Source organism: Gadus morhua, chromosome 17 (genome assembly GCF_902167405.1).
Source record: "Gadus morhua chromosome 17, gadMor3.0, whole genome shotgun sequence".
Lineage (NCBI taxonomy): Eukaryota > Metazoa > Chordata > Actinopteri > Gadiformes > Gadidae > Gadus > Gadus morhua.
In genome coordinates this window covers 19,004,893-19,017,624 of record NC_044064.1, presented here as the reverse complement: position 1 = coordinate 19,017,624, position 12,732 = coordinate 19,004,893, and the positions used below count along the sequence as shown (strand labels likewise).

At 47.3% G+C, this 12,732-nt stretch overlaps 1 protein-coding gene across 1 annotated transcript in view; it reads right to left on the bottom strand.

Moving 5' to 3' along the window:
* Position 1: 1 nt before the first annotated feature.
* The window catches only part of LOC115529669 (ly6/PLAUR domain-containing protein 1), a 15,775-nt gene continuing 3,044 nt past the window's right edge, over positions 2–12,732 (bottom strand). Inside the window, exons 2-3 of the mRNA XM_030338597.1 lie at positions 9,350–9,484; positions 2–319 (exon numbers count right to left, since the gene is read on the bottom strand). Coding sequence (XP_030194457.1) covers positions 72–319; positions 9,350–9,484 — 383 coding nt within the window. The 3' untranslated portion in view covers positions 2–71. The remainder of the gene's footprint in view (positions 320–9,349; positions 9,485–12,732) is intronic.

The following is a 12,732-nucleotide window of genomic DNA, read 5'->3' as shown; positions in this document are numbered from 1 at the left end:
GAGGAGGAGGAGGAGGAGGAGGTCTGTCTGTCAGAACAGAGTGTCCAGGAGGAGGAGGAGGAGGAGGTCTGTCAGCACAGAGCCGCGTGTCCCAGGAGGAGGAGGAGGAGGAGGACGGAGAGGACCAGGGGCCCGCTGTGGTCCAGGGCGGCCGCAGCTGAGGGCGGGGCCCTCTTCCTGGGCCGGGGGCCGTTGCACAGCGCCGTGTTGCAGCAGCTGATGCACACCGAGTTGATCTTTCCGGTGCAGAACTGCTGGTAGCCGGAGGAGGAGATGAGACACGCCCCCGATGAGGCGCAGGACTTGCGGTAGTGGACCCCTGCGGTCGAGGACAGAGAGAAGAGTTTGTTGGTGCATGGTGTGGTGGCGGAGGGGCGGTCCGCTCCCACGCAGAGGGCGTGGAGCTGTCTCCGGCCGCAGACCACCTGTAGGGAACCTTGGACAAGACGCCTGATGCCTTCCTCTATTCTTAAAGTCATGTTCTCCTGCTGCAGGAGGGGACAGGGAGATACTGAGGGGTCGTGGTTGTGGGAGTCATTGCCTAATGTCTAGTGCCTGAGTGGGGAGCTTTCATGGCAAATGCTATGAATCTGTGAATAAAAAAAGTACAGGACTAAATTTGTCTGTTATTTGTGTTGGAAGGCAGAGTGCTTTTCTAATGAATATAGGAACTGGCCCTGGACCTTTGACAGAAACCGTTCCAAACAGAACAGACTAATCAGTCACGCCACATAACGGCAGTACTAGGGATGAGTCGGTCGCGACCGATTCGTTCACAACGAACGAATCCCGAACGTGAACGACAAGAACTGGTTCCCCAAAACAAGAAGAACTGGTTCTTTGATTCTTTTTTTTTAACATAAAACAAAATATGGTCACATAAATAAAATATACAAACAAACAGAGCTTCGTCTCCCCGCAACCTTATATCGATTGAGTCTACAACTTTCTCAAAGATTCAGCCAATGAGAGGTAGCAATGGTGTTTTCATGGCATCTGGGTAAACAAATGACAAGGTTGTACCGTCGAATTTGCGCGCTTTCTCTGTCTGACGTATCTTGGGTCATACCGTTCGACGTGGGGCCACTCATATATCCCCCTACATTTCCGAAAATAGACTTGCCCTCCATCTGCTATTGGATAAACGCATTTCCCAATCCCAGGAGTCTTTGCTCCATTCTACGTCAATTCAAGAACAAACAAAGAAATTAAACTGCAGTTCGTATTTTTTATTTAAGACCATGACATTTCTGTAATGCCTGAATAATGAAGAATTAAATGTAAAGTAGAAAAAAAAATTATAAATATAAAACTATGAATGACATATAGAGAGTAAGCAAGTGTTTACTCTCTATATGTCTCTCTATATGAGCATTAAATTATGCTCAGGGCCTTCAAATGACTTAATCTGACGTAACGAACGAATCAAAACGAACAAATCAAACAAACGAATCGTTATAGTGAACTGAACTGAAAGAACTAGTTCCCGGAAAAGAATCATTTTGCCCATCCCTAGTCAGTACACACGAGGACTGAAGTCAGCTGAAAAATAATACTTATCCTACTCAACAAACTAAGTACATATCCAACTAAATACAAGGGAGTTAACATTGAATACCATTATATATAACAAACTGGAACTGGTATGAACTGGTATGTACATTATGAACTGAACTCAGTTGATGGATCGGAGTGTCTGAACCAAAGAGATGAGTTGAATGAGCACTACCCTTAATGTTCTGAACCAGAGCAGATTTTAACCTGAGCACTACCCTTAATGTTCTGAACCAAACAGATGAGTTGAACTGAGCACTACCCTTAATGTTCTGAACCAAACAGATGAGTTGAACTGAGCACTACCCTTAATGTTCTGAACCAGAACAGATTTTAACCTGAGCACTACCCTTAATGTTCTGCAGTGTGGGCCACAGTCCAGTGGAGTCCACGGTAAAGTCGATCCTCCGATTGAAAAGCCCTGCGGTATTCGCAACCTTATTAGAGAATATTTGTGCAGTCATCAAATAATGGCATAACATTTAGCTGACCTTCTTCTCCTCGACAAAAGATGTCTCACGTCTCTTCCCCCAAAAAGGAATCCTCTCAAGGCATTCTGTGTTCTGTGCTTCCCAACTCCACACAGTACAGCAGTAGTCAACAATATGTTTATGCAATACTAGCGCTGCCAGGCCGTGATACCACTATAAATGTCCCCTTGGTTCCACAGCGGGGACAGGTGACCAACATTAAACAACGCTAAAGGGTTCGCATTTTACCACGAGGGCTGGGGATCCTAATCCAACACTTATCTATAGATGAGAGAAAAGCCAATATCCAACATCCACAGTTGTCTTTGTTTTTCCTTGCAGACTTCAGCCAACCTGAACCCAATGAGGACATTACCTGAAGTCCAGACACTGGGCCAACATGAGCGCGCTCCTTTTCACTCGCTTCTCGACATAATGTGGGAAAACCGGGACGCAACCGTCAATGAGCATTACAATTCAGCAAATATCCAAACAAAATAAACAAAATGTTCTTCACAGAAACACTCACACACACACACAAAGGCACACACATGAACACACACACACACACACACACACACACACACACACACACACACACACACACACACACACACACACACACACACACACACACACACACACACACACACACACACACACAAATGGACATACACACACACACACACACACACACACACACACACACACACACACACACACACACACACACACACACACACACACACACACACACACACACACACACACTTACTGAAGTGCGTCACCAAATAACCGCATGGATTTGAACATTGCCAACTATCCCCAGCTCTTTTAAATGGGAAAATACTGATGGACAAAGACCACTCTCATCTCCTCCTCCCGATACGGCAAATGAGCCTCATGAATAGTAAGAGGCAATTTAGATAAGCGGGCGAATCAGGAGTGCTGCAGACAGTGTGAGGGTCTCCGGTCCGTCCTCCAGGAGGGCCGAGCGGACGCTCTCATTAGCCCCCGGTGGGGGGTGTTCTGGAGGGGAGGAGAGGGGCAATGTGTCTCCAGAGTGGAGGATTAAACACTGCAGTCCTCGCCACAGCTGTCCTGTCTGAGAACAAGACAACACAGAGCTTGTTGAAATGACCCCGAACCAAAGCTGAACACACACACACACACACACACACACACACACACACACACACACACACACACACACACACACACACACACACACACACACACACACACACACACACACACACACACACACACACACACACACACAACACTCTATTCAGTGCAATGCAGAGGATTTCCCCAAAATATATATATATATATTAAAAAAAAATGTAAAGAGTTTTTGGACGTCCATTGATCCAGACATCGCAGGAATGTGTTGGCACCCTTCTCATCAGGCCTATGGAAGTTCACTCATCAATCTGGAGTACAGTCAGTTCTAATGCTACCACTTTGTACAGCTGACAACAGTTAACAATAAATGATATTTATTTAAGAATAAATCCTGAACAGTGAACAGTGAACAGTGCGTAGCTGAACAGGGCAGCGCTACTGTTCTTTGTTATATTTTATAACATCGGTCATATGTTTATCTGTGATCCATTTGTAGCCCTTAATGTGTAACATGTTTATCTGTGATCCAATCGTAGCCCTTTACGTGTGACATGTTAATCTGTTTATCTGTGATCCATTCAAAGCGCTGCAAACTTCTCAGCGTCTGTGTTGTTGTTTTGCGTTGTCTTGTGCCGTGTCCTTTGGGCGTAGCTGTCACTTAGTTATCCAATTCATCGATTGATTCACGGCGTCACAAACAACTTGCACACCGGTCTTCGGGTTTTTCCAAGCGGTTTCTTAGGGGCGCCTGCCGTGTGCTGATTGGCTATGGCCTGTTGTGAGGCGGGTCTTGTCTCAGCGGCCCTGCCCGTCAATACCCTAATAATAGCTGTACATAAGCGTGGAGTAAAGTGCTGCTAAGGAGGGACGTTTCATTCAGTCCTTGTTCCAATCACCCCGCTAATATAAAACAATCAAGGTACCACTTGAAATATGGAGCAGAATTAGCCGCGTCATCGTCTCACTACCACCATGTTGGTTAGTGTTTAAACCAGGGGCCCTCAAAACATCTCACTACCACCACGTTGGTTAGCGTTTAAACCAGGGGCCCTCAAAACATCTCACTACCACCACGTTGGTTAGCGTTTAAACCAGGGGCCCTCAAAACATCTCACTACCACCACGTTGGTTAGCGTTTAAACCAGGGGCCCTCAAAACATCTCACTACCACCACGTTGGTTAGCGTTTAAACCAGGGGCCCTCAAAACATCTCACTACCACCACGTTGGTTAGCGTTTAAACCAGGGGCCCTCAAAACATCTCACTACCACCACGTTGGTTAGCGTTTAAACCAGGGGCCCTCAAAACATCTCACTACCACCACGTTGGTTAGCGTTTAAACCAGGGGCCCTCAAAACATCTCACTACCACCACGTTGGTTAGCGTTTAAACCAGGGGCCCTCAAAACATCTCACTACCACCACGTTGGTTAGCGTTTAAACCAGGGGCCCTCAAAACATCTCACTACCACCACGTTGGTTAGCGTTTAAACCAGGGGCCCTCAAAACATCTCACTACCACCACGTTGGTTAGCGTTTAAACCAGGGGCCCTCAAAACATCTCACTACCACCACGTTGGTTAGCGTTTAAACCAGGGGCCCTCAAAACATCTCACTACCACCACGTTGGTTAGCGTTTAAACCAGGGGCCCTCAAAACATCTCACTACCACCACGTTGGTTAGCGTTTAAACCAGGGGCCCTCAAAACATCTCACTACCACCACGTTGGTTAGCGTTTAAACCAGAGGCCCTCAAAACATCTCACTACCACCACGTTGGTTAGCGTTTAAACCAGAGGCCCTCAAAACATCTCACTACCACCACGTTGGTTAGCGTTTAAACCAGGGGCCCTCAAAACATCTCACTACCACCACGTTGGTTAGCGTTTAAACCAGAGGTTGAACAGCGGCCGCTCTTCTCCTCACGCTGATTAGATGTTATGTGTTCCAATCCGTAACATTTGGATTTCATCTTTGAATGACCACGCAGAAAGCGGTTGGTCAGCCGTCACCATGACAATAAAGATGGATCTAAAGACGGTGGGCGTCCGACAGCCCGGTGGCTTCAGAGAAGAGGATGAAGAGGAGCTCTCTGAAGCCCCCTCCTCTCGTTACCACGGCCATCATCAGAGAGAGAGAGGGCGAGAGAGATCATAGATAAAAGTAGCAGTGATGGGAAAGATAGAGAGAAAAAAGAGAGGGGGGAAATTAATCGGAAGCGTGAGGGACAGAGAAAGAGAGAGCGAGAGAGAGAGAGAGCGAGAGAGAGAGAGACAGTGTGAGTGTGTATACCTCAGTTCTTCCTTGTGTGTGATGGTAAGTATGCTCAGTGCGTACCATGAATTGGATTGCATTTATATTGAACCTCTCTGGCCACTGCTGCCACTTGCCCACCCAGACACACTTCCAGCCTCGATGACAAGTAGCTCATCAGACTGGGGCCAGGTCAGTCACTCAAGGACACCTTAACATTTTCATTGCAAAAGAAAATCTGGTTGCTGTATCAAACCAACCACCAGATACGGCCTCTGGGGTCATTGTACTATTTAGACATTGTACTATTTTAATATGGAGCCATTTAAGAGTCACTTTGAATAACCCTGTGAGTGGAGACGCATGTCATTAAGTAGCAGGGAGGGGTTAAACAGTACAGGGACAGGTTATTAAGGAGCAGGTAGGGGTTAGACAGTACAGAGACAGGCCATTAAGGAGCAGGTAGGGGTTAGACAGTACAGAGACAGGCCATTAAGGAGCAGGTAGGGGTTAGATAGTACAAAGACAGGCCATTAAGGAGCAGGTTGGGGTTAGACAGTAGAGAGACAGGTCATTGAGGAGCAGGTAGGGGTTAGACAGTACAGAGACAGGTCATTAAGGAGCAGGTAGGGGTTAGACAGTACAGAGACAGGTCGTTAAGGAGCAGGTCGGGGTTAGACAGTACAGAGACAGGTCATTAAGGAACAGGTAGGGGTTAGACAGTACAGAGACAGGTCATTAAGGAGCAGGTAGGGGTTAGACAGTACAGAGACAGGTCGTTAAGGAGCAGGTCGGGGTTAGACAGTACAGAGACAGGTCATTAAGGAACAGGTAGGGGTTAGACAGTACAGAGACAGGTCATTAAGGAGCAGGTAGGGGTTAGACAGTACAGAGATAGGTCATTAAGGAGCAGGTAGGGGGTAGACAGTACAGAGACAGGTCGTTAAGGAGCAGGTAGGGGTTAGACAGTACAGAGACAGGTCGTTAAGGAGCAGGTCGGGGTTAGACAGTACAGAGACAGGTCATTAAGGAACAGGTAGGGGTTAGACAGTACAGAGACAGGTCATTAGGAGCAGGTAGGGGTTAGACAGTACAGAGATAGGTCATTAAGGAGGAGGTAGGGGGTAGACAGTACAGAGACAGGTCATTAAGGAGCAGGTAGGGGGTAGACAGTACAGAGACAGGTCATTAAGGAGCAGGTTGGGGTTAGACAGTACAGAGACAGGTCATTAAGGAACAGGTACGTGTGCGTATATATCTGGGGGGGAACGTAGACAGAATGTCACAGCGGCGATTGGGTTTGACGCCGGGTCGGAAGAGTCTACCTGAAGTGTTCCTCAATGACCTGTCTCTGTACTGTCTAACCCCTACCTGTTCCTTAATGACCTGTCTCTGTACTGTCATTAAGGAATTTTCATTTGATATATGTTTTTGTCTACCTCCTATTGCTATTTATTGTATTTATTAAGTAATCTATTATGTGAGACTGGAAATTGTGAACGAAATTGCCCATTTTGGGATAAATAAAGTTTTCTAATCTAATCTAAATCAAACCCCGACCTGCTCCTTAACGACCTGTCTCTGTACTGTCTACCCCCTACCTGCTCCTTAATGGCCTGTCTCTGTACTGTCTAACCCCTACCTGTTCCTTAATGGCCTGTCTCTGTACTGTCTAACCCCTACCTGTTCCTTAATGACCTGTCTCTGTACTGTCTAACCCCAACCTGCTCCTTAATGACCTGTCTCTGTACTGTCTACCCCCTACCTGCTCCTTAATGACCTGTCTCTGTACTGTCTACCCCCTACCTCCTCCTTAATGACCTATCTCTGTACTGTCTAACCCCTACCTGCTCCTAATGACCTGTCTCTGTACTGTCTAACCCCTACCTGTTCCTTAATGACCTGTCTCTGTACTGTCTAACCCCGACCTGCTCCTTAACGACCTGTCTCTGTACTGTCTAACCCCTACCTGCTCCTTAACGACCTGTCTCTGTACTGTCTACCCCCTACCTGCTCCTTAATGACCTATCTCTGTACTGTCTAACCCCTACCTGCTCCTTAATGACCTGTCTCTGTACTGTCTAACCCCTACCTGTTCCTTAATGACCTGTCTCTGTACTGTCTAACCCCGACCTGCTCCTTAACGACCTGTCTCTGTACTGTCTAACCCCTACCTGCTCCTTAATGACCTGTCTCTGTACTGTCTAACCCCTACCTGTTCCTTAATGACCTGTCTCTGTACTGTCTAACCCCGACCTGCTCCTTAACGACCTGTCTCTGTACTGTCTAACCCCTACCTGCTCCTTAATGGCCTGTCTCTGTACTGTCTAACCCCTACCTGTTCCTTAATGGCCTGTCTCTGTGAGACAGGGCAGTGAGACAGACAGTAGGGGTGGCAGTACAGACAGGGCAGTGAGACAGTAGGGGTGGCAGTACACACAGGGCAGTGAGACAGTAGGGGTGGCAGTACAGACAGCGCAGTGAGACAGACAGTAGGGGTGGCAGTACAGACAGGGCAGCGAGGCGCTTTGCTTCAGGACGGAACAGGTCATCTGGGGACATTGCTTATCAAACCATGGCCCCACCAGCCCTCCCACCGCTCATTCAGGACCTTTTCCCAAATCACAGATAGCCGACTCCGCTGACAACGTGCGTACATCATTGTGGAGCGGCGATAAGGTACAGTGTGCTAAGTTCCCCTCTCCCCTGTTATGATAATGTGGGCTGATAAAAGCGTGGCTTGTTTGAGCATTCATGTGGAAATGTTCTTATTAAGGTGGAGGGGGTGCAGGAGGGGGTGCAGGAGGGGGTGCAGCCCGGTGTCCTGCCCTGCCCTTTGGACGGCAGCGCAGCCCGCCTCGCCCGGGACGCCGTCTGATTGCTTTTGCTCCTCTTGTGTAGGAAGGGAAAAAACTCACTCTAAATTCCCCAAGTGAGATAACAAAGCAGAGTGAGGTGAGGGACTGAGCGTGTGTTTGTCTGTGTGGGTCTAATTGTGTGAATGCCGTGCAATTGTATGTGCGTGCTTTGTTTGTCTGTGTCTCTTTTCTTCGCGCCTGCATGTCATTGTCCTCTGCTTGTCAGCTTGTGTCTTTGCAAATTTTCTGTGTGTGAGTGAGAATGCATGTGTTTTTGTGTGTTTTTTGTGTGTGCGTGCGTGTGTCTGTACTTGAATGTGTTAGTTAGTGTGTGTGTGTGTGTGTGTGTGTGTGTGTGGAGGGGGGGGGTCATATGTGTTGGTCTGTCTTTGCGTGTAATTGAGGATGATTTGTTTGTGTGTGTGTGTGCGTGTGCGTGTGTGTGTGTGTGTGTGTGTGTGTGTGTGTGTGTATGTGTGTGCGCACATTTGTGTGTGAAGAATATTTCGTCACAGTTTCAGTATCAGAGGTTAATTGGCAAGAATTGAGAGGGAGGAACTTCTGATGTATACTAGCTACCACAGCCAATAGGCCAATGGAAATGCAAGACTCATGACCCTCTTCCACCCTAATTTGCAATGTCATCATGGGCTAGGTTTTGGCCTGTGTACATCACAGCAGATGGTGAGCAGGTGCTTTAAAGATGGGCGGATAGGCTCTGACTACATTTACATTTAGGACGTGTAGCAGACGCTTTTATCCAAAGAGACTTACAATAATTACGTTTGTCAGAAGAAAGAGAACCAACATGATGACCAGATGCAGCCAATATCTAGATACAGCTAATGAGGCGCAGTGATCAGCCAATATCTAGATACAGCTAATGAGGCGCAGTGATAAGCAGTGTTAGGAGGGTACAGTTAGGCACACATCACAATTTGGCAAATCTATGACACGTGTCCGAAGAAAGAGAAACAACAATATATCGCTGTCGGTACAGTAAGGATGTTCATGAGCCAAGTGCCAAGCACTAACCATCACTAGGTTAACCCATTCCCCAATGTACAACAGCGCTAGGCTGACTCACCGTCCTCCATCACCAGCACCTCCTTCTGACACATGTCCTGCACGTTGACCGTGCAGTTGACCACAAACTCTGGCGTGGAGCACTCGTTGCGGGTCATCTCCTCGCACTGGTAGCACTGGATCTGCAGAGCCAGCCCTGGACAGAAACCAATCAGGCAATGGGTCAATCGATCAGTAGATGTGATCAATTCCTCCCTCCCTCCATCCATTACCCCAGGAGCGGCTGAAGGCCGCCAGCCTTGGTTATCCATCCAACCTGTTCAATTTGATTAGTACATTTAGGCCCCGTCCACACAAAGCCGAAACGGGCGAAACCGTTACGGTTTCGATCTATCCGGTTTCGAAGTATCTCCGTAAAGACGAAGCCAAGCGAAACCGGATAGATCTGTAGAAACGCTGTAGTAAACATTCCAGGCCCATAAGGGGCGCTGCTTCTGGTACACAAATCCAGAAGAAGAAGAGGCGAGCATGCGCATAAAGGCTGCCCCCCGAACCACTAACAACACAAACAAACAGCTCTTCTACAATGGCGAACTAGATTCTCAATAAATAATGGCTTAGCAACCCAACAAGGGACATGATATGCTGCAGAACGATTACAAGCTTGTAGTCCGCCATCATCTTTTTTGTTGTGATTTCTGAGACTCCGCGGGCTTAAGAGCCATTGGCTAGGAGGTCGAGGGGTGGGGCGATGACGTAATGGTTTGCGGTTTCAGTCGGTTTCAGGCGTCCACACGAAACCAAAACGAAACCGGATAGATTTGAAACCACCTCCGAGGGTGGTTTCAGAAGTTTGCGGTTTCGGTCAGCGGATTCGCCGGCTTCGTGTGGACGGAAGGCCGAACCGTACAAGACCTTTGCGGTTTCGCCATGAAATCGGCTTTGTGTGGACGGGGCCTTAATATGGTATTTTTAAATTAGAAATGTGATGTTGGGCCCAGCCCAGTGTGGCAAGGCATGTCTTTTGTGGAACAACAAGGTGGTGTTCCACATTGGTTTTAGCGTCTCAAATCCATGATAACAACGGTCTTCCATTAACTTACTCTTGGGTTTTTTTCAAATGGACTTATGACAATGTTAGTGCTCCTGGTTCCACAAAGAACAGAAGAAAAGTGATAATGTTACACAAATAATATTGAAGGTTTTGTTGTATTTATGTAAGCAAAATGCATGTTTTTTAAAATTCCAGTGATATACAGAACAGTAATACATTTTCTAAATGTCACTCTTAATTATATTCTGTATAATGCATGATTTAATCAATGTAAAAGATAAGCTATTGGGAATTATTTGTTTGATTTAAATGTATCGTTCAATTTGTTGATTTTCGACATTGAGAATCAAAGTAAGAGCGTGTCTCCTGGCAGTGGCACCTGAAGCCTCTAGTCTATCAAGATACTTTGGTTTAGGGTTGTACTTCATATACATTTTTATGGGTTACATATCAATTGTGACAATACAATTATCTTCAGGCAAATGTACCACTTTTATTTAAGACATTATAAAGCCCCTACAAATGTGTTGTCAATGTCCGTAAGAGGAGGCATGGGTGATGTATCAACAGAAAGCTGTCACGGCTCATAAGCTCTCATGGCTCATCTGCAGGTTCAGCGTTCAGCCTGACACTGGCAAGCATTAGTACAATAATTGCTAAGATAAAAAAAGATTAACTTAAATGAATTCTAATATTCTAGGCATTAATTAGGAAGGGAAGAGTCCGTCTCCAGGGTTGTTGCTATGTGCTGTGGTCGACTACCATCAAAGAGCTACTAAGTGTCATTACTGTTTCACTTCACTCCGCTACCAACTTCCATGGACGAAGACCCTGCTACGTCACACGGAGACATTGCAGTTCAAACTGGTTTTAATAGGAGAGTATGTAATCAGATATGAGTTGAATTCCCAGCTGGCAGAACCTCGGGGACTCTGAACTACTGCTTATTACGTTATTCAATCTTCCTATGGCGTGAAATCTGTAAAGGACAAAGAGTATAAAAATGATCTGGGCCAGCAGCCTTGCGTACCCAGAATGCACCATTATTTTGTCGCTGGGGTCTTGGCCATGAGCTCTCTGCAGCTACAGGGGCCTGGCCTTGGTGGAAGGGGAAGCGCAGAGTCACAGTTAACCAATGTTAACCACTGTTAACCTGATATTGACGAGGACCCCTCCAGCAGTTCACTGGAGATCTCTGCCTAGGATCGGCTGCCATCTTTATTTGTTGTGGTTTGAGACTTTTAGTTTTTCCCTGAAAGGGCCGGTCAAAATGTGCTCGTCCTCGTGGCCCATTGTATCATAGCACACTGCCAAATGTCAAGCTGGCTTTCACAATTAATAATGAAGCCCGTTAGACATGTCATTATAAAACATTTCATTTGTTTATTCAATTTATGTATGTACCATTTAAAGAATGCTGCCTCCGGATGTTGCTGGGGTAGCAACACTGGCCCTGGGTAACGGAGGTAACAGACTCTGGAGCGATCGGGAAGACTGACACCACATTCAGCGACACATCGCAAACAATAAGGTTCAATATTACACATCTAGGGTATGGGACCAGGGCTTTGCATCACCAATAGATGTTCATAAGGATGTTTCAGGGTTTCAGGCTGTACTTAAATTGCACTTATAATCCAATGGGTAAACATTTATATTGTAGGGACTTGACAGTGTCTTAAATGTCTAATTTCAAGCAGATATACAAATCGTAAGTCTGTGGGAAGAGACGTCTAACCAAGGTTCTGTTCCCTGTGTTCACTAAAGATCCCCTCCCACTCCCCACTAGAGTAGGGGGCTAACCCCGGTGTCTCTACTCACCACTAGAGTAGGGGGCTAACCCCGGTGTCTCTACTCACCACTAGAGTAGGAGGCTAACCCCGGTGTCTCTACTCACCACTAGAGTAGGGGGCTAACCCCGGTGTCTCTACTCACCACTAGAGTAGGGGGCTAACCCCGGTGTCTGTACCCCTCCCCACTAGAGTAGGGGGCTAACCCCGGTGTCTCTACTCACCACTAGAGTAGGGGGCTAACCCCGGTGTCTCTACTCACCACTAGAGTAGGAGGCTAACCCCGGTGTCTCTACTCACCACTAGAGTAGGGGGCTAACCCCGGTGTCTGTACCCCTCCCCACTAGAGTAGGGGGCTAACCCCGGTGTCTCTACTCACCACTAGAGTAGGAGGCTAACCCCGGTGTCTCTACTCACCACTAGAGTAGGGGGCTAACCCCGGTGTCTCTACTCACCGCTAGAGTAGGGGGCTAACCCCGGTGTCTGTACCCCTCACCACTAGAGTAGGGGGCTAACCCCGGTGTCTCTACTCACCACTAGAGTAGGGGGCTAACCCCGGTGTCTGTACCCCTCCCCACTAGAGTAGGGGGCTAACCCCGG